Here is a 25,370-nt window from a genome sequence, read left to right as displayed (position 1 = left end):
GGCTCTCTATTTTGTTCCATTGCTCTGTATCTGTTTTTATTTCAATACCATACTGTTTTGGTTTCTGTGGCTTTGTAATATAATTTGAAATCTGAGTTATCTGTACTCCCACATTTGTAGTTATTGTGAATATTTTAGCATTATTCACAATAGCCAAAATCTGGAAGCAGCCATAATGTCCATCAACAGATGAATGGATAAAGAAACTGGGATAAGGCCTTTGGGTAAAGATGGCAGAGCGTGGTTACAGCTTTTTACTGACAACATTCAGCCTGTCTGGTAAACTTGTCCAAATAGATTATGCTTTGGCTGCTATAGCTGGAGGAGCTCCTTCAGTGGGAATTAAAGCTGCAAATGGCATGGTCTTGGCAACTGAGGAGAAACAGAAATCCATTCTGTATGATGAGTGAAGTGTCCACAAAGTGGAACTATCACCAGGCATATAGGTTTGGTGTATAGTGGCATGGGCCCAGATTACAGGATACTTGTGCACAGAGCTTGAAAACTAGCTCCATAGTACTATTTTGTTTACCAAGAACCCATTCCCACAGCTCAGCTGGTCCAGAGAGTAGCTTCCGTGATGCAGGAATACACCCAGTCAGGTGGTGTTCACCCATTTGGAGTTACTTTACTTATCTGGTTGGAATGAGGGATGGCCATATTTATTTCAGTCGGATCCATTTGGAGCTTACTTTGTCTGGAAAGCCACAGCAATGGGAAAGAACTATGTGAATGGGAAAACTTTCCTTGAGAAAAGATACAATGAAGATCTGGAACTTGAAGATGCCATTCATACAGTCATATTAACCCTAAAGGAAAGCTTTGAAGGGCAGATGACAGAAGATAATATAGAAGTTGGAATCTGCAACGAAGCTGGATTTAGGAGGCTTACCCCAATTGAAGTTAAGGATTATTTGGAAGCATCTGCCTGCAATGCAGGAGACCCGGGTTCGAGACCTGGGTTGGGAAGATCCCCTGGAGAAGGCAATGGCAACCCACTCCAGTACTCTTGCCTGGAAAATCCCATGGACGAAGGAGCCTGGTAGGCTACAGTCCATGGGGTCGCAAAGAGTCAGACATGACTGAGCGACTTCACTTATTGCATAATAATGCAAATAATTAAGTGACTGAAAATCCAGAACTTCAGATAACTTCTCTGCTTAAACATGTTTAAAGTACCTTTTGTTTTGCAGACTTTTTGCATACTTATTTCTACATTGTTTGATGGACTGATGTTTTTAAAATGAGACTTATAAATCATAATAAACTCTTAAATTAACTTCCAAAAAAAAAAAACTGTGGGATAGACATACAGTTAAATATTATTCAGTCTTAGAAAAAGAAGGAAATTGTACTATTTGTGATATCATGGATGAACCTGGGAGATAATTGTGCCAAGTGAGATAAGTCAGTCACCGAAGGATGAATACTGTATGGTTTCCCATATATAAGGTATCCAAAGTATTCAATAGTCAGACTTACAGGTGCAGAAAACATTATAGTGGTTTCCAGAGGATGAAGGAAGAGGAAAATAAGGAATTGTAAAAAGGATGTAGTTACAGCTCTATAAAGATGAATAAGTTGTAGAGATAGGCTGTATAACATACTGCTTATAGTTGACAATATGGTGTTGTGCATTTAAAAACTTGCTAAGAGGGTGGATCTCATGTTGAGTGTTCTTCAGTGCATGCACACAAACACACACTCCAAACAAGGAGCAAAAGGAATCTTTTGGAGGTGATGGATATATTTATTACCTTGATTGTGATGATGGTATCACAGTATATGTATATGTCCAGACTCACCAAGTTGTGTATATCAAATATGTGCCATGTTTTTGCATGTCAGTTATACTGCAGTGTAGTTGTAAAAAAAAAGAACCAGAAAATACTCTGAAGTTTGATTACTTTTACATGTTTTATGAAGGAAAGAGTGGTGAAATATGAGACTTAAAAATTGGATTAAAGTCATATTTAGAAGAACTTTATATGCTCTACAGAGGAGTTTATTGTTAACTCTATAGTCCAGTGTTCAGTCACTATTTTAAACCCATAACCCAAGAGTCATACGGGATATACTCTTTTGTTTAAACAGTGAAAATGCAGCAATGTGTTTGTGATATTTCTGCCCTAGGAAGTCTGTTAGAGACTTGGTGCCCAGGTTTCGGGAGGTTTTTCAGGCGCCTTTTACCTAACATGTGGGCTTCTCGGGTGGCACTAGTGGTAAAGAACCTGCCTGTGAATGCATGAGACGTGAGATGTGGGTTCAGTCCCTGGGTTGGGAAGATACCCTGGAGAAGGGCCTGGCAACCCACTCCAGTATTCATACCTGGAGGATCCCGTGGGCAGAGGAGCCTGGCAGACTATAATTCATAGAGTGGCTCAGAGTTGGACACAACTGAAGGGACTTAGCACCCACGCATCTAGCACATACCAAAATTCCACCACACTCTTTGAAGGAAGCGAAAACAGCGTTGTAAATACAGTCTAGGCATAATTAACTGCCGTTATCAGTTAGGAAATGGTGGGAACCCTCCTGAAATCCAAGCTTCCAGATACCATCAAAGGCCAACCTTGCAAGTTGCCCTTTTAAGGATCGAAGCCTCAGGCCTTCTGTGTTAACAACCTTTTCTGTACAGTGGGTAATAATGGGGAATTCAGTTTTGGGCTTATTAAGTGTAGTGGTTCCCAGAACTTGTAGTTGGAGTGGATTGGTAGGCAGTGGACAGCCTGACTCTGGAGCATGTGATAACAGAAAATTTTGAAGCCTTTATTCGTAGGAATAGAAAAGAAAGCTTAGGGAGGGCATGTAAATTCAGAAGGAAATTCAGAAAACAAACAGAGGTATTGCCAACTGCCAAGTCATTTCAGTCGTGTCCGACTCTGTGCGACCCCATAGATGGCAGCCCACCAGGCTCCCCTGTCCCTGGGATTCTCCAGGCAAGAACACTGGAGTGGGTTGCCATTTCCTTCTCCAATGCATGAAAGTGAAAAGTGAAAGTGAAGTCACTCAGTCGTGTCCGACTCTTAGTGACCCCATGGACTGCAGCCTACCAGGCTCCTCCGCCCATGGGATTTTCCAGGCAAGAGTACTGGAGTGGGGTGCCATTGCCTTCTCCGAAATAGAGGCATTAAGTGTTCTAAAGAACACTTTTATTCTGAGATGACAGGGAAGTATAGAGAAGTATTTTTCATGTATGTATGTCTGCATGTAAAAGTATTATAAGTTTGAAGGTAGGTAGAAGGGAGAGAGTTTGGGATGTTCACACCTTCCTTGGCTGATGGTGAAGGGTAGGTTGTGAGCCTTGAGGATGAAGAAGGAGCGGGGGAGGAGGAAAATGATTTAAAGCATTTAAATTGGGTAGTGAGATCCCAGAGACGACAGGGCCCACTCAAGTAAAAGAATTGCCGTGCTGAATGAAGGATCTGATCTTGTTCCTGACTCCTAGTGCCCCCGTCATTTTTTCCTGCAGTTTGATTTCTAATAGTGCCCTCACTCAACAGAAGTCTCATATTCAGAGAAAAATACCTCTATTTCTTTACTTCCAATACCTGCCAACTTTAAAAATCAGTCATCCAGATTTCATTCTGCTTGTTTCCCCTAAGCAAGTAAGTCTATGGAGTTTTGAAAAGCTTCATTATTCCCTCTCATTGGATTCTCCTTAGCTACTTTTTTAAAATATTGTAGCCTCAGTGCAGACACAAAGGACTTTGTTGATGTTCAAGGTTTTTCTCTTTTTAAAACCTTTGATTCTTTTGTTCTAGTTTTACATTTGTGTCTTTTTGGAACTGGGGGATAAGAAGTAGAAAATAAGTTTACTTTTTATGGTACATGGATAGTAGTTCTTCTTCATGAAGTCATTTATAATATAATTTGCATCCAAGTATAATTTTAATGAAAATTATGAAGTCAAGAAGAAGAAAGCTTTGCTAACGTTCCCTGTTTTTTTTCTCCTTTTCCTCCACCTCCCTCCCCTATTCTTTCTTAAAATTACAGCAGAAGTCTGGAGAAAAGCCTGTCCCAGGTATGGTTCATCTGATAATTCTTATTAAACTTGAAATAATAATAACTACAACATGTGAGATGAATGGTCATTTTGTCCTTTTAGACTTTCTAATGGTAATTTGTTACTCCTAACCTTTATTTTGCTTTGCCGAATGGCCAAAAGATGGTGCTTTTGTGGCAATTATAGTAGTATTTAAAAGAGGAATTAGAGTGGGATGAATAGGTATTGAGGATGTGTGGAAAAGTGGAGGTGATCTGAGGTTGTATCATAATTTGCTTGTATTACCAGGTTTTGGGTTTTAGCAGGTAAAATGAATTGGTTCTTAAACATCTGCCTGATGAAACAGCTAAATCTAGAACTTGGGATAAGTAGTTTAAATGAATTTGAGAGTCTGAACCATTCATGTTAACCATTGTCTAAACTGGTCTCATCCCTCCACCCACCATCCCCTCCAAAAAATACCTGCTTTTGATGTCTAGTGGATCAGACAAAGAAAGAGGCAGAGCCTCTACCAGAGACTGTAAAATCTGAGGAGAAGGAGACCGCAAAGAATGTGCAACAGACAGTGGGCACTAAAGGCCCACCTGAAAAACGAATGAGACTTCAGTGAGTATTGGCGAAGAGAGAAGCTAGCAAGACTGCTCTTGTCCACGGTTTACCTCATTACTGTGACAGGCTCTTGAACTTTGAAATTCTTTGTCACAATCATTTGTATAGAATGTGCTTATTCTTTAAGAAAGAATGTTAAAGATGCTCATGCTTTCAACCTAAATATTTTTAATGTATCTTTTGTAACCTTTTCCCTTCTGGACTTAAGGAGCTTCCTGTCTCACATGTTTACTGCTATATATGTTTAAAAACAAAATAAAGGTGTTTGCATAAATTACTGTATCTTGACTCCCCCCCCCCCCCATTTTCCTTCTGAAATATTTCAAGGTACATTTTGCAAACACAAAGGATTTTTGTTAAAGTAGTAACTAAGCTGATTTTCTATTCTTAGTTGCATATTCCTCAGTATTAAAATAGTAAAGTTAATACTGTGAAAATAAAGGGAAATGTGAAAGATAAAGGGAAAACAACCTTATTCATCGAAACCACTGTCCCACAAATACCGTAGCAATGTGTGAATTTTCCTTGTCTTCTTTTTCTATGTATAGATTCTTTTTTTTTTTTTGGCTTCACTGTGTGGCATGGAAGCATGGAGTCTTAACCACTGGACCACCAGGAAAGTTCCTGTGTGTAGATATTTTTAAAACCATAGTTTGTAATTTTTCTCTCCATACTGTTTCGCTTTATTGTGGTTTGTCTGTTGCAAGCACTGTGCCATGGTTACTTAGTTTTTATAGACTGTTTATAGTCTATTGACCGAATAGTTCCTGTGAATGATTGTCTCTGTTTTCTTAAACTCTCCCTGTGTTGCACTCAAGCTTTTCCCAGTCTGCATTGTTTAAATAAGACTGTAGTGATTTCGGGGCTTTCCAGGTGGTGGTAGTGGTAATGAGCCCGCCTGCCAATGCAGGTGAGATGCAGGAAACACAGGTTTGATCCTTAGGTCGGGAAAGTCTCCTGGAGGAGGACTCGGCAACCCATTCCAATATTCTTGCCTGGAGAATCCCAGGAACAGAGGGGCCTGGCAGGCTGCAGTTCATGTGGTCACACAGAGTTGGACACGACTGAAACTACTTAGCACACACACACACAGTGATTACATTTAGCATTTATTTCCTTAGTGTAGACTCCCAGCAGTAGAATCACTAGAATCTGTACTTTTTTTTTGCTGTTAGTCCATATTGTCAGGTTGTTTTTCTCAAAAGTTATGCTGTTACTACTGTAACAGCAAAATATGAAAATACTAACTTCTCCAGAATCTCGCTAACACTAAGTATTGTACACATTTTTAGTGCAAAGTAACAAAAAAATGGTGTTTCATTATTTTAAGTGGTTGAATAATTTCTTATCTTTGATTTGAAATATCTAATTTTCTGAATTGTGTAAGATTTTTTAATTTTGACAATTTCAGGCTTATAGAAAAGTTACAAATAATTGTAGAAATAGTACAAATAATTTCTCCATATATATACCTTTTGCCCAAGTTCCCCGTGTATTAACATTTTTCACATTTGTTTATTCTTCAATCTTTGTCTCTCTCCTTGTCTCTCAGTCCTGCTCGCTCGCTCTGTCTGTGTATGTGCGAATGTGTATTATTGCATAGTTGCTCAGTCATGACTAGCTCTTTTGTAGTCCCATGGACTGTAGCCCACCAGGCTCCTCCAGCCATGGGATTTTCCAGGCAAGAATACTGGATTGGGTTGCCATTTCCTTCTTCGGGGGATCTTCCAGACCCAGGGGTGAAGCCTGCGTCTCCTGCATTGGCAGGTGGATTCTTTACCACTGAGCCATCAGGGAAGCCCTGTGAGTGTGTATGCATATGTATAATACATATATACACCTCTTATTCTGAATTGAGAGACAGCTTCAGTCATGATACCCATTTCCCCCGAGAATTTTAGTGTACATTTCCTAAGATCAAGGACATTCTCTTATGTAGTCTTGGCACAGTTATCAAAATTAAACCAGTATGATACCATTATCTAATCTGTAGGTCTTTTTTAGGTCTTGCTAGTGGTGCCAAGAATGTCAGCAAAAGAATATCCTGAATTGTACATTAGATTTAGTTGCCTTGTCTCTAGGCTGCTTTAATCTGGAACAGTTCTTTAATCTTCCTTGTTTTTCATGACTTGATATTTAAAGAGTTTGGGCCAGTTATTTTGTTGAATGTCGCTTAGTTTGGGTTTGTTTGATATGTTTTCATAATTAAATTCACCTCATGTACTTCTGTTAGGAATACCATGGAAAAGATGCTTATGGAGCCATGAGCTGTCTATTTGTTCCATTGCTGGTGATGTTAACTTGGAATACTTGGTAAAGGTAGTGTTTGTCAGGTACTCCACTGTAAAGTTAGAATTTTTCTTTTCATAATTTTAAGTATCATGAGGTGGGGGTAGGGGGTGGGGGAGTAGTTTGAGGCTCTGTAAATACCATGTTATTCCTCAAAATTTTACCCTCCGGCAGCTTTCATTGATCATTCTTACCTGAATCATTTATTACTATTAGGGTTGCCAGATGGTGGTTTTCTAATTTCTTCTTTCTTTCTGTGTTTATTACTTGGCTTTCTGTTATAAATAAGAGCTGCACCCGCACCCTCCCCCCCAGTACTTACTTGTTTATATCACTATAGACACCTGGAATCGTATTTGTTCAATGTGTTGTTATTTCTTCACTGTCATCAACTTATACTGATGCTCAAATTGTGCCAGATTGGGCCAGTGGGAACCGGTTCAGACTGATTGCTGTGGTCCTTTTGACATAACCCTGTCATTCCTTGAGTATCTTTTGTGATTTGGCACAGTAAGATACCCCAAGTTCATCTCAAAAACCCTAGAGTTAGCCATTTCTCTAAGGATCCCTCCTTCTTTTTAATAGAGAATATATTTGGAAATCAAGATCTGTGTGCCAGGTGTGTTCATTTGCTACTGGGGTGCCATGGCTTCTGGGCTTTTCTAGCTGATAGAATTAAGAAATAGATAAATACTGGGACATCTCTGGTGGCCTGGTATTTAAGACTCCATGCTGCCATTACAGGGGGCATGGGTTCAATCCCTGGTTCTGGAAGTAAGATCCTGCATGTTGCATGGCATAGCCAAAAAAAAGAAAAGAAATGTGTGTGTGTGTGACATGAATGAATACACATATGTCCGCACACGTATCTGTTTATTCTGTATATATTAAAAGGTACCCCAAAAATCACTGCAGATGGTGACTGCAACCATGAAATTAAAAGACACTGCTCCTGGGAAGGAAAGCTATGACAAACCTAGACAGCATATTAAAAAGCAGAGACATCACTTTGCTGACAAAGGTCCATATAGTCGAAACTATGGTTTTTCCTGTAGTCATGTACGTATGTGAGAGTTGGACCATAAAGAAGGTTGAGCGCCAAAGAATTGATGCTTTTGAACTGTGGTGCTGGAGAAGGCTCTTCTGAAAGTCCCTTGGACAGCAAGGAGATCAAGCAATCTTAAAGGAAATCAAGCCTGAATATTCATTGGAAGAACTGATGCTGAAGCTGAAGCTCTAACCCTTTGGCCACTTGGTGTGAAAAGCCAACTTTGGGAGATGGTGAGGGACAGGGAGGCCTAGCTTGCAGCAGTCCATGGGGTCACAGAGTCGAACATGACCAGGTGACTGAACAGCACCATTACCACCCATCATATGTATCTTGTTGAGGCTGAAATTAGTATTTCCTGATGATTTAGTGATCTTAATTAAGCATTCTTTCCTGTGACTATTGACTATTTGAATATTCTTTTTTGTGAAGTGTGTCCATTTTTGTGAAGTATGTTTTGTCTGTTTGTCTCCCAGAGTCAGAAGAGTCCTTTGTATGCATGGACAAGTGTCCTTACATGTATTGTTTTTAAATGTATCTTTAAAGCCAGAGTGTAAGTCCACTGTGGCTTGCCTTCTTACCCTTTAATGGTGACTTTAAATGATCATGAGAAACCCTGGGCTGGAAGAAGCACAAACTGGAATCAAGATAGCCGGGAGAAATATCAGTAACCGCAGATATGCAGATGACACCACCCTTATGGCAGAAAGTGAAGAAGAACTAAAGAGCCTCTTGATGAAGGTGAAAGAGGAGAGTGAAAAAGTTGCCTTAAAGCTCAACATTCAGATCATGGCATCTGGTCCCATTACTTCATGGCAAATAGATGGGGAAACAGTGGCTGACTTTATTTTGGGGGGCTCCAAAATCACTGCAGATGGTGATTGCAGCCATGAAATGAAAAGACGCTTGCTCCTTTTAATGGAAAGTTATGACCAACCTAGACAGCATTAAAAAGCAGAGACATTACTTTGTCAACAAAGGTCTGTCGAATCAAGGCTATTGTTTTTCCAGTGGTCATGTATATGGATGTGAGAGTTGGACTATAAAGAAAGCTGAGTGCCAAAGAATTGATGCTTCTGAACTATGGTGTTGGAGAAGACTCTTGAGAGTCCCTTGGACTGCAAGGAGATCCACCCAGTCCATCCTAAAGGAAATCAGTCCTGGGTGTTCACTGGAAGGACTGATGTTGAAGCTGAAACTCCAATCCTTTGGCCACCTGATGTGAAGAGCTGATTCATTTGAAAAGACCATGATGCTGGGAAAGATTGAGGGCAGGAGGAGAATGGGACGACAGAGGATGAGATGGTTGGATGGCATCACTGACTCAATGGACATGAGTTTGGGTGAACTCCGGGAGTTGGTGATGGACAGGGAGGCCTGGTGTGCTACAGTCCATGGGGTCGCAAAGAGTTGGGCACGACTGAGCAACTGAACTGAACTGAAAAATGATGAAGTGTTTCTAATTTTAACATAGCTTAGTCATTCTCCTCCATTATTAATGCTTTTTTATGTCTTGTTTGAGGTTTTTCTCTACATTGCAGTTATGAAAATGTACTCTTCTGTCATCTACAAGCTTCATTATTTTGCATTCTCCATAGCCTGTAAAGTCACAATAGGGAGGAGCATACTCCAACCAATAGTTGCAATGTTTTTCATCATTGCATACTCCTCTCTTAATGACATTTCTCTAATTTACAGAGTTGAGGGTCGAATAACTGACACAGCTCCTTATATATACCTTGCCTAGAGCATGCAGGGTGCCATCTTTTACTTCTCCAATATCAACTGTATCTTTCCCGAAGTGGGAGCTGGCTTCCTAATGCTTGATACCTTTAACAGTGTTATCTGAATTATGGCATTGTGTTACTTTAGATTGGGAATTATTTATATATTCATGCTTTACTCTTTCACACAAAACATTTGAAGGAAGACATCTTCTGTATGTTGAATTTCCACACCATATTGGCCTCAACTATCTCCTTGTGCATTAATTGTTTTGTATCACCTCGGGGGGCACTCCTTGCTATTTGATAAAAAATGTATTGACCTTGTTTATTGTGGTTGTTACACATTTTGTGATAACAGTAGATGGTGTCACCACAAGGCATCCCATCCTGCACATAGAAATTGTCAGGGCATCACCTTGAACTTACATTGTACCACTCAGGAAGGTTACATTCTTGTGCTCTACAGAGCATTCTAAGAGAAGCAAACTTACATTTTACATTGCAAGATCCAAAAGCAGCCTGCCCAAGGTTTCAATTTACAAGAAGTACACAAGGATGCTTTCTGCACTAACATTCTGATCCACAGTCACAGCATACTTTTTCAACTTCCGCTTCCTTGTTATGACATTATTCTGATGGGTGATGTTTTGAGAAGCTGGTGTATTCATCACACAGAGTCCCTTGTGATTAATGAGGTTAAAGTAACTTCCATAGCAGCAGTTGCCAGGAGCACTGGTATTTGTATGATAGGCATTCATGATGCAATGTGTTTTCTCACATAAACAGAATTCCTATGTATGAGACATACCAAGATTATGACCCTTGTTGAACAAGGACCACTGCAGAATGAAAGCAATTGATTTACCTTTGAGGCTAGCCCAAAGTGATGGTAGCATATCCCTGAGATTCAAGCCAACTTAAATACATTAGAAAAGTCCTTGCACACAAACAGATGCCCAGAAACATGGCAAACGGGGGTACAGATGAGCACTTCCCTTGACTTGAAGCTGTCAAGAAGTTGACTCACGTCTAGGTCAACATTAATAAGATTCCTGTGGTTCCAAATCTCAGTCCCAATTACAGAAACGTGAAGACATAGCAGTAGACAGATTGGATCTGTTACATTAGGCACATTTAATATATCTTCTGTGGCCTTGGAGACATTTGAATAATTGAAACGGTAATTGTCCACCACCATAAGCACACTCAAGGGCCAGTGAGTCCAGCAGCCAGGGGAATGGAAGTTTTGTGGCATTGTGGCAGTTTTAAACTCTCTGCCTTGAACTCCAGCTTCTGAAATAGTTATTTCTTCCTCGAAGCTGCATTTCATGAAAACGGACCCTTGTTACTATCTTATCTAACACAACTGGTGTTCAAATGTGGTAGAGTGCTTCAGGGCCCAATGTCGTCAGTGAGGTCATTTATCTGTGGCATCCCTCGAAAGGCCCTCCAATGCTGGACAACCAGAGAATTGGGAGCCCTTTCACGTAACCATGATAGTAGCAGTTATCTTGGATGAAGGGCTAATTTTCTTGGAATCCACCCTGCTCTCGGTAGGTGTCTGGAAACCAAGAGCTTCTTAGGCTGTAGACGAATGACGCCAGTGCAGCTGGAGGCCAGACCCTGAGCCACCCTCGAAGGCTCCACGTGCACTGGGGACGTTGGGCAAGCCCCACTTTGCGCTGGATTTGCGCTGTGGGCGGGCCAGGAGCACCTGCAGCCTGAGCCGCAGGAGGGCGCAGTCGCAGGCGCCTGGCCCACACAGTTTTCCATCGCGCGGCCTTTCGGAGGGCTGCAGCGCAACTCTGCGGTCTTGAGAAGGTGGGTGGTGGAGGCTTGAGTATGAAAATCTGCTTCCGAAGCAAACCCTCTTCCAAGGCGGGAACCCAGCTTTCTGGGTTGGGCGGCTGCCGCCCTGACCCTGAGAAAAGGGGCGGTTCCTCAGTGCTGGTCCGGTAAAAGGAACTGGGGCTGGGGTTCCAGGGTCTAGAAGCTGGCCAGAGGGAGAAGTACAGGAAAAAAAAGTAGAGTGACAACAAGAGGGAGCTGAGCAGGCAACTGAAGCGGTTTGGAGGGGAGGCGTGAGGAGCTGTAGGGAAGAGACAGCAGCAAAAGGGTACGCTGGGGCGAAGGGAATTTGATTTGGAAGAGAGAAGCTTATGGGGTCAGCATACTAGAAGAGGCTATGGAAATTGAGAGATCAGGCCTGTTTCACTTCTTGGTATTGGTCCTGAACAAATAGGCAAAACAAAATTTTCAGTAACTTGTTCCCACTATGGGCTGATAAAATGTTACTAAAGCCAGCTGCTGGCTGTTCCTGAAAGGGATATAAGGTAAGTCTGTTTCTGTGAGGAAGTCTAAGAGGGTGTTAACTGCATTTTTGCTCAACTCCTGCAGTAAAGAGTAAATAGGGTGTGTGTGTATATGTTTGTGTATGTGTGTGTGTGTGAGAGAGAGAGAGAGACAGAGTGCTAATAGTTTAATACAGTATAATTTTTCACCCCTTTAAATTTTAATAAAAGTTTTACTGCAGTTTATTCTATAGCAAACTACACATACATTGTGTAACTGCAACAGAGCAGAAAGAGCACCGCTCCTAGCAGGCAGCCATTGCTGTGCCTCACTACTCTGCACCCTGTAACTAAAGGCAACAGGTCTTGCTCAGCCATTGCTCTGGGTTCTCAGTGGGCCCTGCCCACTGGTATCTCAGTGAGGGACCACTGGGGAAAGTGATTCAGTCAAGGGTGGGTGGTGTGGTGGTCATCAGGTGGAGTGTGAGGTAAGAGGCAGAACCAGGCCTTCTGGAGGGCCTCCAGCTCACCCAAGCCTTGGGCCAGCAGGTGAGCTGGAGGGCCCAGGAAACAAGACTGGGCCCTATGTCCTGCAGGGCTCCAGAGCCCTCATTAAGGCCCTCCACTAGCCTTGGTCCAGGCCTTGAGGCAGCGGTAAACGTCTTCCCCATCCCTGTCTCTGCGACCTGTTAGCAGTGGCCATCTGTTTGGTCATAGTCTGTGGGCCCTGGTCTCTCCATTTGGGCGGTCTGAGGAGACTGAGGGTCAGTTGAGCTGGATGCCTGGCTCCCTCAGGCATGACAAGTGGGCAGGGTATCTGGCCCTGAAGGAGCTGCCAACTGAGATCTGCCTCCTCTTAGCCAGGGTTGGAAGCTTGGAGGGTGACAGTTGTGCCTTGGGACTTTGCCCTTTCTGGTCAGGACAGAGAATAACATTCATCTGGTAGAGATTTACAGGAATATCATTACCTGACTATGACCAGGCCTCAAGAACAAAGCACCTGATACTGAGAAGTCTGCAATAACTAACCACACCCATCCCTCACCTTTGGCTTTTACATGGACTTGCTGGAAGCTTTCAGCAGCTTTGAGGTTCTTAGTGCATGAGCCACCCATCTCTTTGTATGAATCTGTAATGAACCTTTCTCTATTCTAAACTCTAATGTTTAGTATTGATGGGCCTCACTGTGTGTTGGGCACACAGACTTGTGATTTCTGTAACATAACTAGCTAAATTTTTATATATGTGTACATCCCTGAAACCACCATGATTTGCTATCAGTTTTCCAGTCGATAGGTGGACAGTTTTTTCACTTCCACTTTAATACTATTAAACAAATGAAGTTGCTTTGAGCCTCCATATATCTTTGTATGAACCTGGGCTTTCTTTTCTCTTGGGTAAAAACTTGAGAGTGGAATGACTGGATATATAGTAGTTGAATGTTTAACTTTTAAAGAAACTGCAGAACTGTTTTCCAAAGTCGTCGTACCATTCTACGTTTCCATCAGCAGTATATATATCAGAATTCTGATCCCTCCGCATCTTTACCATCGGTATGGCCAGTCTTTTAAATTTTAGCCATTCTAATAAGTGTGTAGTGATATACGTTGTGGCTAATTTTGCATTTTCCTATTACTAGTGATGTTGAGCATCTTTTTCTGTGCTTATTAGCCTTCCATGTATCTTTTTTGGTAAAGTATATGTTCATATCTCTAGCCTATTTCTTGAGGATTTGTTTCTTACTGAGTTTTGAGGTTTTTTTAAAAAAATATATTTTGAATTGTCCTTGAGCAAATATACATTTTAAAAATATTTTACCCCGGTCTGTGGCTTGTCTCTTAATTCTCTTAATAAAATATTTTAAAGAGAAGCTTGTATGTTTGATGAAGTTCAACTTATCACTTTGTTCTTTCATGAATTTTTTTATTCACTACCACATCTAAGAAATTTTTGCTTAATCTTCAGCTCTCAGTTTAAAAGATTTCTCCTGTGTTTACTTACAGAAGTTTTATAGTTTTCAGCTTTACATATTGGTCTGTGGTCTATTTTACACTATTTTTTGTATGTGATGCAAGATATGAAATAAGTTCTTTTGTTTTCCATTCATTTGTTCCAGCACTGTATATAAAAAGGCTATCGTTTCTCCAGTGATTTACCTTTGTCAAAAATCTGTTGGCATAGTTGTGTGGGTCTATTTCTAGGCTTTCTGTTCTTGTCTATTGATTTGTCTATTGTTAATAGTTTTAGAACACCCAAAAAAGATGTCCTTTTCCTTATAGGGGACTGGAATGCAAAAGTAGAAAGACAAGAAACACCTGGAGTAACAGGCAAATTTGGCCTTAGAGTACAGAATGAAGCAGGGCAAAGGCTGATAGAGTTGTGCTAAGACAACACACTGGTCATAGTAAACACCCTCTTCCAACAACACAAGAAAAGACTCTACCCATGGACATCACCAGATGGTTGACACTGAAATCAGATTGATTATATTCTTTGCAGCCAAAGATGGAGAAACTCTCTATAGTCAGCAAAAACAAGACTGGGAGCTGACTGTGGCTCAGATCATGAACTCCTTGTTGCCAAATTCAGACGTAAATTGAAGAAAGTAGGGAAATCCACTAGACCATTCAGGTATGACCTAAATCAAATTCCTTATGATTATACAGTGGAAGTGAGAAATAGATTTAAGGGACTAGATCTGATAAACAGAGTGCCTGATGGACTATGGACGGAGGTTCATGACATTGTATAGGAGACAGGGATCAAGACCATCCCCGTGGAAAAGAAATGCAAAAAAGCGAAACAGTTGTCTTAGAAGGCCTTACAAATAGCTGTGAAAAGAAGAGAAGTGAAAAGCAAAGGAGAAAAGGATAGACAGACCCATCTGAACGCAGAGTTCCAAAGAATAGCAAGAAGAGATAAGAAAGCCTTCCTTGGTGATCAGTACAAAGAAATAGAGGAAAACAACAGAATGAGACAGACTAGAGATTAATCAAGATAATTAGAGATACCAAGGGAATATTTCACACAAAGATGGACTCAATAAAGGACAGAAATGGTATGGACCTAACAGAAGCAGAAGATATTGAGAAGAGGTGGCAAGAATACACAGAAGAACTGTACAAAAAAGATCTTCATGACCCAGATAATGACGATGGTGTGATCACTCACCTAGAGTCAGACATCCTGGAATGTGAAGTCAAGTGGGCCTTAGGAAGCTTCACTAAAAACAAATCTAGTGGAGGTGATGGAATTCCAGTTGAGCTATTTCAAATCCTGAAAGATGATGCTGTGAAAGTGCCGCACTCAGTATGCCAGCAAATTTGGAAAACTCAGCAGTGGCCACAGGACTGGAAAAGGTCAGTTTTCATTCCAATCCCAAAGAAAGGCAATGCCAAAGAATGCTCAAACTGCTGCACAATTGCACTCATCTCACATGCTAGCAAAGGAATGCTCAAAATTCTCCAAGCCAGGTTTCAACAGTACATAAACTGTGAACTTCCAGATGTTCAAGATGGATTTAGAAAAGGCAGAGGAACCAGAGATCAAATTTCCAACATCTGATGGATCATGGAAAAAGCAAGAGAGTTCCAGAAAAACATCTATTTCTGCTTTATTGACTATGCCAAAGCCTTTGACTGTGTGGATCACAAGAAACTGGAAAATTCTGAAAGAGATGGGAATACCAGACCACCTGGCCTGCCTCTTGAGAAATCTGTATGCAGGCCAGGAAGCAACAGTTAGAACTGGACATGGAACAACAGACTGGTTCCAAATAGGAAAAGGAGTATGTCAAGGCTGTATATTGTCACCCTGCTTATTTAAGTTACATGCAGAGTACCTCATGAGAAATGCTGGACTGGAAGAAACACAAGCTGGAATCAAGATTGCTGGGAGAAATATCAATAACCTCAGATATGCAGATGACACCACCCTTATGGCAGAAAGTGAAGAAGTAAAGAGCCTCTTGATGAAAGTGAAAGAGGAGAGTGAAAAAGTTGGCTTAAAGCTCAACATTCAGAAAACTAAGACCATGGCATCCGATCCCATCACTTCATGGCAAATAGATGGGGAAACAGTGGAAACAGTGGCTGACTTTATTTTTTGGGACTCCAAAATCACTGCAGATGGTGATTGCAGCCATGAAATTAAAAGATGCTTAGTCCTGGCAAGAAAGTTATAACCAACCCAGGTAGCATATGAAAAAGCAGAGACGTTACTTTGCCAACAAAGGTCTGTCTCGTCAAGGCTATGATTTTTCCAGTGGTCATGTATGGATGTGAGAGTTGGACTATAAAGAAAGCTGAGGGCCAGAGAATTGATGCTTTTGAACTATGGTGTTGGAGAAGACTCTTGAGAGTCCCTTGGACTGCAAGGAGATTCACCCAGTCCATCCTAAAGGAGATCAATCCGGAATATACATTGGAAGGGCTGATGTTGAAGCTAAAACTCCAGTCCTTTGGCCACCTGACACGAAAAGCTGACTCATTTGAAAATACCCTGCTGCTGGGAAAGATTTAAGGCAGGAGGAGAAGGGGACGACAGAAGATGAGATGGTTGGATGGCATCACTGACTCATTGGACGTGAATTTGGGTAGACTCCAGGAGTTGGTGATTGACAGGGAGGCCTGGTGTTCTGCGGTTCATGGGGTTGCAAAGAGTTGAACACGACTGAGTGACTGAACTGAACTGAACTGAACTGATTGTTACACAAATACCCCACTGTTCTGAGTACTGTGGCTTTATATGTCTTAAAATCAGAAAGTGGTAGTCCTCCAATTTTTTTCTTCTTTTTCAAAGTGGATTGGCTATTCTAGATCTTTTACATTTCTATGTGAATTTTAGAATCAGTTTGTCAAATTCTATAAGAAAAACCTTGTGATTGATCTTTTGGGGAAAATTCACAATTGATGTTAATTATTCAATTGATGAATAAGATCCCTCCACTTATTTAGGTTGGTGTTAATTTCTCTCAATATTTATAGTTTTAAGTTACATGTCTTTCACAACTTTTGTCAGAATCATTGCTAAGTACTTAACTGTTTCGCTCTGTAATAATATCCCTTAAAATTTTTAATTTCCAGTTGTTTGTTGCTAGTATTATAAAAACAGAATTGACTGCTGCATATTCATCTTGCATCCTTTGAGCTTGCTAAACTCATTAGTTCTAGTAGGTTGTTTTGTAGATTCCCTCAGATTTCTACACAGACCTCTATAAATGTTATCTATAAATAAGACAAATTTAAGTCTTCCTTTCTTATCTGGAATCCTTTTATTTCTCTCTCTTCCCTGATTGCACTGCTCAGAACCTCTAGTACAGTGTTTAGTAGAGGTAATGAGAGTAGACATTCTTTTCTTGTTTCTGATCTTAAACAGAAGATATTCAATCTTTTACCATTGGAAGCTACCATTAGCTGTAGATTTTTCCACAGATCTCCTTTCTCATGTTGAAAAGTTCCCTCTATTATCAGTTATCTGGGAGTTAATAGGATTGGATGTTGGGTTTGATCAAATGATTTTTCTGATCTATTGATGTGATCATATTGTTACTGGCCTTGCTCCAGATTCTTGGACAGAAATACCACAAAAATGAATATTGTTCCCAAAAGATTTTTAGCCAAGCAGTAGTTTTCATTGGAGGGATAATGTGTGCCAAGGGAGATGGTGAAAGAGTCCCAGCTCCCCAAGGACATTCAGTAATAGGATTTTAAAGGCAGTGTGAAGGAGGGGGCCACAGGATGCCTGATTAGCTTGGCATCATTTCTCAGGTTGGTTGGCATAAGAGTGAAATTTTGAGCTTCGCCAACATACTGGTTTCAATTGGTCTGAGGTCTGCATGCTTGCAGTCAGCAGTTTTCATCTGGTCGGGGTCTGCTTCCTGAAAATACAACTTAGGATTGTGTGTCAGGCCTTTGTCTTGCAGGAAACGGGGAGTTCTGTGATTCTACTGTGTGGTGGATTTACAGCCCAGCTTTTGCCCTTTGGAAACTGTATATACATCAGTGGAACAGAAATAATCTTATACTTTTGTAGACCTCTAGTTGTTGTCTCAAAGACCTAAGCCTTCGGGCACTTTGTTTCAGTGGGCTTGTAGTTTTGTTTGCTCCAGGTCATTTCCTCGGTCCTTTTCCAAGATGGCTATGTACTCTTGTCTTCCTGTTTCATTATGGTTATTCATTATTAGTTTGTTAATATGGTAATATACAATGATTGATTTTCAGACCAACCTTGAGTCCATAGGATAAATTTCATTTGGTTGTGTTATATTATCCTTTTTATACTTTGTTGAATTCACTTGCTTAGGATTTTGCCATCTGTATTTGTGAGGGATATTGGTCTGAATTTTTGTATTAATGTTTTAAACTGATTTTCACATCAGGGTAATGCTGGCTGCAAAGAACTAGTTGGGTCATATTTTCTACTCTTCAGTTTTCTGGAAAGTTTATATAGAATTGTTCTCATTTCCTTTCTTGTATTTTTTTAAATAGTATTCATAAGTGAAATCAGTGTGGGCCTGGAGTTCTCCTTGTGGGAAAGTTTTAAGTTCCAAATTCAATTTCTTGGAAAGATACAGGACTATCTAGGTCATCCATTTCCTCTTGTGTTAACTTTCCCAGTTTGTGTCTTTCAAAGAGTGTGTCCATTTCATCTCTAAGTTGTCTAATTTATAGGCACAAAGTTGTTCATATTGTCTTTTATTATACTTTCAATAACCATAGAAACCATGGCATCATCCTTCAACCATTCCTCATGTTGGTAATTTTTGTCTTACTTTCTGATCAGTATGACTAGAGGTGTACGATTATTACTGGCTTTGTCAAAAAAAGGCCAGCATTTGTTTTTGTATACTTTTTCCCCCCCCTCTCTGTTTCTGTGTGTGTGTGTGTGTGTGTGTGTGTGTGTGTGTGTGTGTGTGTGTTGCCTGGCCATGTGGCATGTGGGATCTTAATTCCCTAACCAAGGATCAAACCCACACCACTTGCAGTAGAAACCTGGAGTCTTAACTGCTAGACCACCAGGGAAGTCCTGTTTTTTTGTTTCTTATTTCATTAATTTTCACTCTGATCTTTATTACTTTCCTTAATCTATTTACTTTGGATGTAATTTGCTGTCATCTTTCTAGTTTCTTGAGGTGGAAATAGAGATAATTGATTTGATACCTTTATTGTTTCTTTTTTATTGAGATGTAATTGACGTATAACATTGTATTAATTTTAGGTATACAACATAATGATTTGATATGTGTACATATTGTGAAATGATTACCACAAGTTTAGTTAAGATCACATAATGACAAATATTTTTTCTTATGATGAGTACTTTTAAGGTCTATTCTCTTAACAACTTTTGAATACAATATAGTATTGTTAACTATAGTATCCATGCTGTAATTGAGGAAAGCAGGGAAAAGCGCTAGACCATTCAGGTATGACCTAAATCAAATCCCTTATGATTATACAGTGAAAGTGAGAAATAGGTTTAAGGCCCTAGATCTGATAGATAGAGTGCCTGATGAACTATGGAATGAGGTTCGTGACATTGTACAGGAGACAGGGATCAAGACCATCCCCATAGAAAAGAAATGCAAAAAAGCAAAATGGCTGTCTGGGGAAGCCCTACAAATAGCTGTGAAAAGAGAAGCAAAAAGCCAAGGAGAAAAGGAAAGATATAAGCATCTGAATGCAGAGTTCCAAAGAATAGCAAGAAGAGATAAGAAAGCCTTCTTCAGCGATTAATGCAAAAAAAATAGAGGAAAAGAACAGAATGGGAAAGACTAGAGATCTCTTCAAGAAAATTAGAGATACTAAGGGAATATTTCATGCAAAGATGGACTCAATAAAGGACAGAAATGGTATGGACCTAACAGAAGCAGACGATATTAAGAAGAGATGGCAAGAATACACAGAAGAACTGTACAAAAGGGATCTTCACGACCCAGATAACCACGATAGTGTGATCACTCATCTAGAGTCAGACATCCTGGAATGTGAAGTCAAGTGGGCCTTAGAAAGCATACGAACAAAGCTAGTGGAGGTGATGGAATTCCGGTAGAGCTATTTCAAATCCTAAAAGCTGATGCTGTGAAAGTGCTGCACTCAATATGCCAGCAAATTTGGAAAACTCAGCAGTGGCCACAGGACTGGAATAGGTCAGTTTTCATTCCCATCCCAAAGAAAGGCAATGCCAAAGAATGCTCAAACTACTGCACAATTGCACTCATCTCACATGCTAGTAAAGTAATGCTCAAAATTCTCCAAGCCAGGCTTGAGCAACATGTGAACCATGAACTTCCTGATGTTCAAGCTGGCTTTAGAAAAGGCAGAGGAACCAGAGATCAAATTGCCAACATCTGATGGATCATGGAAAAAGCAAGAGAGTTCCAGAAAAACGTCTATTTCTGCTTTATTGACTATGCCAAAGCCTTTGACTGTGTGGATCACAAAAAAACTGTGAAAAATTCTTCAAGAGATGGGAATACCAGACCACCTGGCCTGCCTCTTGAGAAATCTGTATGCAGGCCAGGAAGCAACAGTTAGAACTGGACATGGAACAACAGACTGGTTCCAAATAGGAAAAGGAGTACGTCAAGGCTGTATATTACCCTGCTCATTTAACTTCTATGCAGAGTATGTCATGAGAAACGCTGGGCTGGAAGAAGCACAAGCTGGAATCAAGATTGCCAGGAGAAATATCAATAACCTCAGATATGCAGATGACACCACCCTTACGGTAGAAAGTAAAGAGGAACTAAAAAGCCTCTTGATGAAAGTAAAAGAGGAGAGTGAAAAAATTGGCTTAAAGCTCAACATTCAGAAAACAAAGACCATGGCATCCGGTCCCATCACTCCATGGGAAATAGATGGAGAAACAGTGGAAACAGTGTCAGATTTTATTTTTTGGGGCTCCAAAATCACTGCAGGTGGTGATTGCAGCCATGAAATTAAAAGACGCTTACTCCTTGGAAGAAAAGTTATGACCAACGTAGATAGCATGTTCAAAAGCAGAGACATTACTTTGTCGACTATGGTCTGTCTAGTCAAGGCTATGGTTTTTCCAGTAGTCATGTATGGATGTGAGAGCTGGACTGTGAAGATGGCTGAGTGCCGAAGAATTGATGCGTTTGAACTGTGGTGTTGGAGAAGACTCTGGAGAGTCCCTTGGACTGCAAGGAAATCCAATCAGTCCATTCTGAAGGAGATCAACCCTGGGCTTTCTTTGGAAGGAATGATGCTAAAGCTGAAACTCCAGTACTTTGGTCACCTCATGCGAAGAGTTGACGCATTGGAAAAGACTTTGATGCTGGGAAGGGTTGGGGGCAGGAGGAGAAGGGGACAACCGAGGATGAGATGGCTGGATGGCATCACTGACTCGATGGACACGAGTCTGAGTGAACTCCGGGAGTTGGTGATGGACAGGGAGGCCTGGCTTGTCACAAAGAGTCGGACACGACTGAGCGACTGAACTGAACTGAACAGAACAGGGTTATTTTATCTTATAAATAAATGGAAGTTTATATCTTTTGCACTTTCACCCATTTACCCAATCCCCCACCCTTGCTTCTGGCAAATACAGTCTGTTCTCTGTATCACTGGGTTTGGTTTTAGATTTTGCGTATAAGTGAGATCATACAATATTTGTCTCTCTCTCTCTCTCTCTGACTTATCCTGGAATAAATCCCACTTGATCATATTGTATGACCTTTTTAATATATTGTTGAATTTGATTTGCTGTTTTATTGAGTATTTTTGCATTGATATTCATTAGAGATAATTGGCTTGTAGTTTTCTTATAGTATCCTTGTCTATTTTTGGTATTGGTAATGATGGCTTTGTAAAATGAGTTTGGAAATATTCCTTCCTTCTGTAAAAAGTTTGAGAATAATTGGTGTTAATTCTTCTTTAAATGTTTTGTAAAACTCAGCAGTGAAGACATCTGGTTCTAGACTTTTCTTTGTTGAGAGGTTTTGGATTACTACTTGGATTGCTCCTGGTAGCTCAGCTGGTAAAGAATCTGCCTGCAATGCAGGAGACCCCAGTTTGATTCCTGGGTTGGGAAGATCCCTGGAGAAGGGATAGGCTACCCACTCCAGTATTCTGGCCTGGAGAATCCCATGGACTGTATAGTCCATGGGGTCCCAAAGAGTTGGACATGACTGAGTGACTTTCACTCACTTTGGATTACTAATTCAGTCTCCTTACTAGTGGGGCTTCCCTGGTGATGAGACGGTAAAGAATATGCTTGCAATGCAGGAGAACTGGGTTTGATCCCTGGGTTGGGAAGATCCCCTGGAGAAAGGAATGGCAACCCACTCTAGTATTCTTGCCTGGAGAATTCCATGGACAGAAGAACCTGGCAAGCTATACAGTCCATGTGGTCGCAAAGCCAGACATGACTGAGTGACTAACACACACTCCTTACTAGTAATTGATCTGTCCAGCTTTTCTGTTTCTTCATGATTCAGTCTTAGTAGATGGTTGTTGTTCAGTTGCTAAGTCATGTCTGACTCTTTGTGACCCCATGTACTGTAGCATTCCAGGCTTCCCTGTCTTTCGCTGTCTCCTGGAGTTTGCTCAAGCTCATGTCTATTGAGTTGGTGATGCCATTCAACCATCTCATCCTTTGTCACCCCCTTCTCCTCTTGCCCTCAATCTTTCCCATCATCAGAGTCTTTTCCAGTGAGTCAGCTCTTCACATCAGTTGGCCAGAGTAGATGGTAGATTGTATGTTTCTAGGAATTTATCCACTTTTTCCTACGTTGTCCATTTTGTTAACATTTCATTGTTCATATTGTTGTCTTACAATCTTTTGTATTTCAGTGGTATCAGTTATATCTCCTCTTTCATTTCTAGTTTTATTCAGCTGCTGTTTCTTTTTTTCTTTATAGATCTAGTTAAAGTTTTCTTTATCTTTTCAGAAAAATAAACTTTTAGTTTTATTCATCTTTTCTATTTTCTGTTTAGTCTCTATTTCATGTATTTGTACTCTGGTATTTGTTGTTTGCTTCCATCTGTGAACTTTGGAGTTAATTTGGTCTTCTTTTCCTGTTTCCTTGAGGTGTAAAGGGTGGTTGTTTATTTAAGATTTTTCTTGTTTCTTAATGTAGCCGCTTATTGTTATGAACTTTCCTCTTAGAACTGCTTTTGCTGCATCCCGTAAATTTTGGTATGTTGTCTTTCCTTTTTCATTTCTTTCAAGATATTTTTTAAAATTTCTTCTTTGACCTGTTGGTTGTTATAGCATGTTGTTTGATTTCCACTTATCTGTGAATTTTCCAGTTTTCTTTTTATAATTGATTTCTAGTTTTATACCACGGTGGTTGGAAAAGATGCTTGATATGATTTCAACTTTCTTAAATTTGTTGAGACTTGCTTTTGGCTCAGCACATAAGCTGTGCTGGAGAATATTCCTTGTGCTCTTGAGAAGAATGTGTATTCTGCTGTTTTTGAAGAAATATTCTGCATATATATATGATAAGTCCATCAGATATCACATGTACCTTAAGTGTGATGTTTCCCTGTTGATTTTCTGTCCAGATGATGAAAATAGGGTATTGAAGTCCCCTTCTATTATTGTATTGCTGCATATTTCTCCCTATTATTTCTTAACTTAGGCATGTACTTCTATAACTTTCCTTCTAAATATTGCTCTAGTGGTGTTCTACATATTGTGATATATGTTTTTATTTTAATTCAAAATATTATTTAATTTTCTTTGTTGTTGAAATGTTTAATAGATTGTCTTTTTTTTTGCAGCAGTTTTGAGTTCACAGCAAAATTGAGTGAAAAGTACAGCATTCTCACATACCGCACCCTGCTGCCTCCACACAAGCATAGTCTCTGCCACCATCGACATCCTGCATCTGAGTGCCACATTTGTTATAATTGATGAACCTACATTACTTGTCATTATTATCCAAAGTCTGTAGTTTACACTAGGGTTCACTCTTGATGTTATACATCATTTGGGTTTGGAGAAATGTATAATGACATATGTTCACCAGTGAAGCATATGGAATAGTTTTATTGCTGTAACAGTCCTCTGTGCCCTGTTCACCCTCCTTTGACCTAACTCTGCAACCACTGATTTTTTCCCCCCACTGATGTTTTTATTGTCTCCAAAATTTTGCCTTTTCTAGAATATTGTATTGTTAAAGTCTTACAATGTACAGCCTTTCCAGATTGGCTCTTTCACTTAATAATATACATTTAAGTTTCTTTGTGTCCTTCCATATCTTGATGGCTTTATTATTTAAGCACTGAATAGTATTTTATTGTTTGGATGTTCAGTTCGGTTCAGTCCAGTCTCTCAGTCATGACCAACTCTTTATGACCCCATGGACTGTAGTATGCTGGTCTTCCCTGTCCATCACCAACTCCCAGAGCTCGCTCAAATTCATGTCCATCAAGTCCGTGATGCCATCCAACCATCTCATCCTCTGTCTTCCCCTTCTCCTGCCTTTAATCTTTCACAGCATCAAGGTCTTTTCCAATGAGTTAGTTCTTCACAGCAGGTGGCCAAAGTATTGGAGCTTCAGCTTCAGCATCAGTCCTTCCAACTGACTGCAAGCTCACTGATTCTTTCCTTGACCCATCAGTCTAAGCATGAGCCCATCAGAAGCATTCTTATCTGTTGCAGTGTCTTTTTTAAAAACTTTTTATATTGGAGTATAACTAATTAACAACTTCGTGATAGTTTCAGGTGGACAGCAAAGGGACTCAGCCATACATATGCATGTATCCATTCTCCCCCAAACTCCCCTCCCATCCAGGCTACCACATTTTACTGAGCAGAGTTCCCAGTGCTGTATAGTAGAACCTTGTTGGTTATCCATTTAAAATATACCAGTTCTGTTACAGTGTTTTTTATTTCTATGGTTTCCTTTTGATTCTTTCTTACCATCTTTCTGTTTATGTTACTAATCTTTTCTTGCATGTTGTCAACTTTTTCTGTTACCCTTATCATATAGATCATAATTATTTTAAATTCTCAGATAATTCCAAAAAACTGCCGTATCTGAGTCTGGTTCTTATGCTTGTTTTTTCTTTTCAGACTGTTTTTCTTTTAACCCTGCCTTTTAGCATGCCTTGCAACTTTTTTGTTGAAAACCAGATATGAAGTTTAAGTAATAGAAACTGAAGTAAATAAGCCTTTATTGTTTATCTGATTAGGTGTTAGTCTGTGTTTACTGTTTCCTTTAGTTGTAGGTGTCAGAGGTTTCAATTTCCTCTAATGTTCTTATTTCTGTTTCCCATGTCCTTTTAGGATTTTCTGAGAAACCCCTTAATTAGAGCCTATGCCTGTAGTTATTTCCTCTATAATCCACTTATTACAAGAGCACCTTTGATATGGTATAAGGTATGGGAGGATGGGAAGCGTTCTCTAGTCTTAAGGTTAGGTCT

At 40.1% G+C, this 25,370-nt stretch overlaps 1 protein-coding gene across 2 annotated transcripts in view; it reads left to right on the top strand.

Moving 5' to 3' along the window:
* Positions 1–24,019, top strand: part of MED6 (mediator complex subunit 6) — a 38,830-nt gene extending 14,811 nt beyond the window's left edge. Inside the window, exons 7-9 of one of the 2 annotated variants that reach the window (XM_052646769.1) lie at positions 4,000–4,024; positions 4,486–4,612; positions 23,727–24,019. In XM_052646769.1, the coding sequence (XP_052502729.1) occupies positions 4,000–4,024; positions 4,486–4,612; positions 23,727–23,856 (282 nt within the window). In that variant the 3' untranslated portion in view covers positions 23,857–24,019. Of the gene's footprint in view, positions 1–3,996; positions 4,025–4,485; positions 4,613–23,726 lie in introns of both variants that reach the window. The other variant, XM_052646768.1, reaches the window with a different exon arrangement.
* Positions 24,020–25,370: the final 1,351 nt, after the last annotated feature.

Source organism: Budorcas taxicolor, chromosome 10, assembly GCF_023091745.1.
Source record: "Budorcas taxicolor isolate Tak-1 chromosome 10, Takin1.1, whole genome shotgun sequence".
Lineage (NCBI taxonomy): Eukaryota > Metazoa > Chordata > Mammalia > Artiodactyla > Bovidae > Budorcas > Budorcas taxicolor.
The sequence above is the reverse complement of the archived record's forward strand: the minus strand, read 5'-3'. Positions and strand labels throughout refer to the sequence as shown.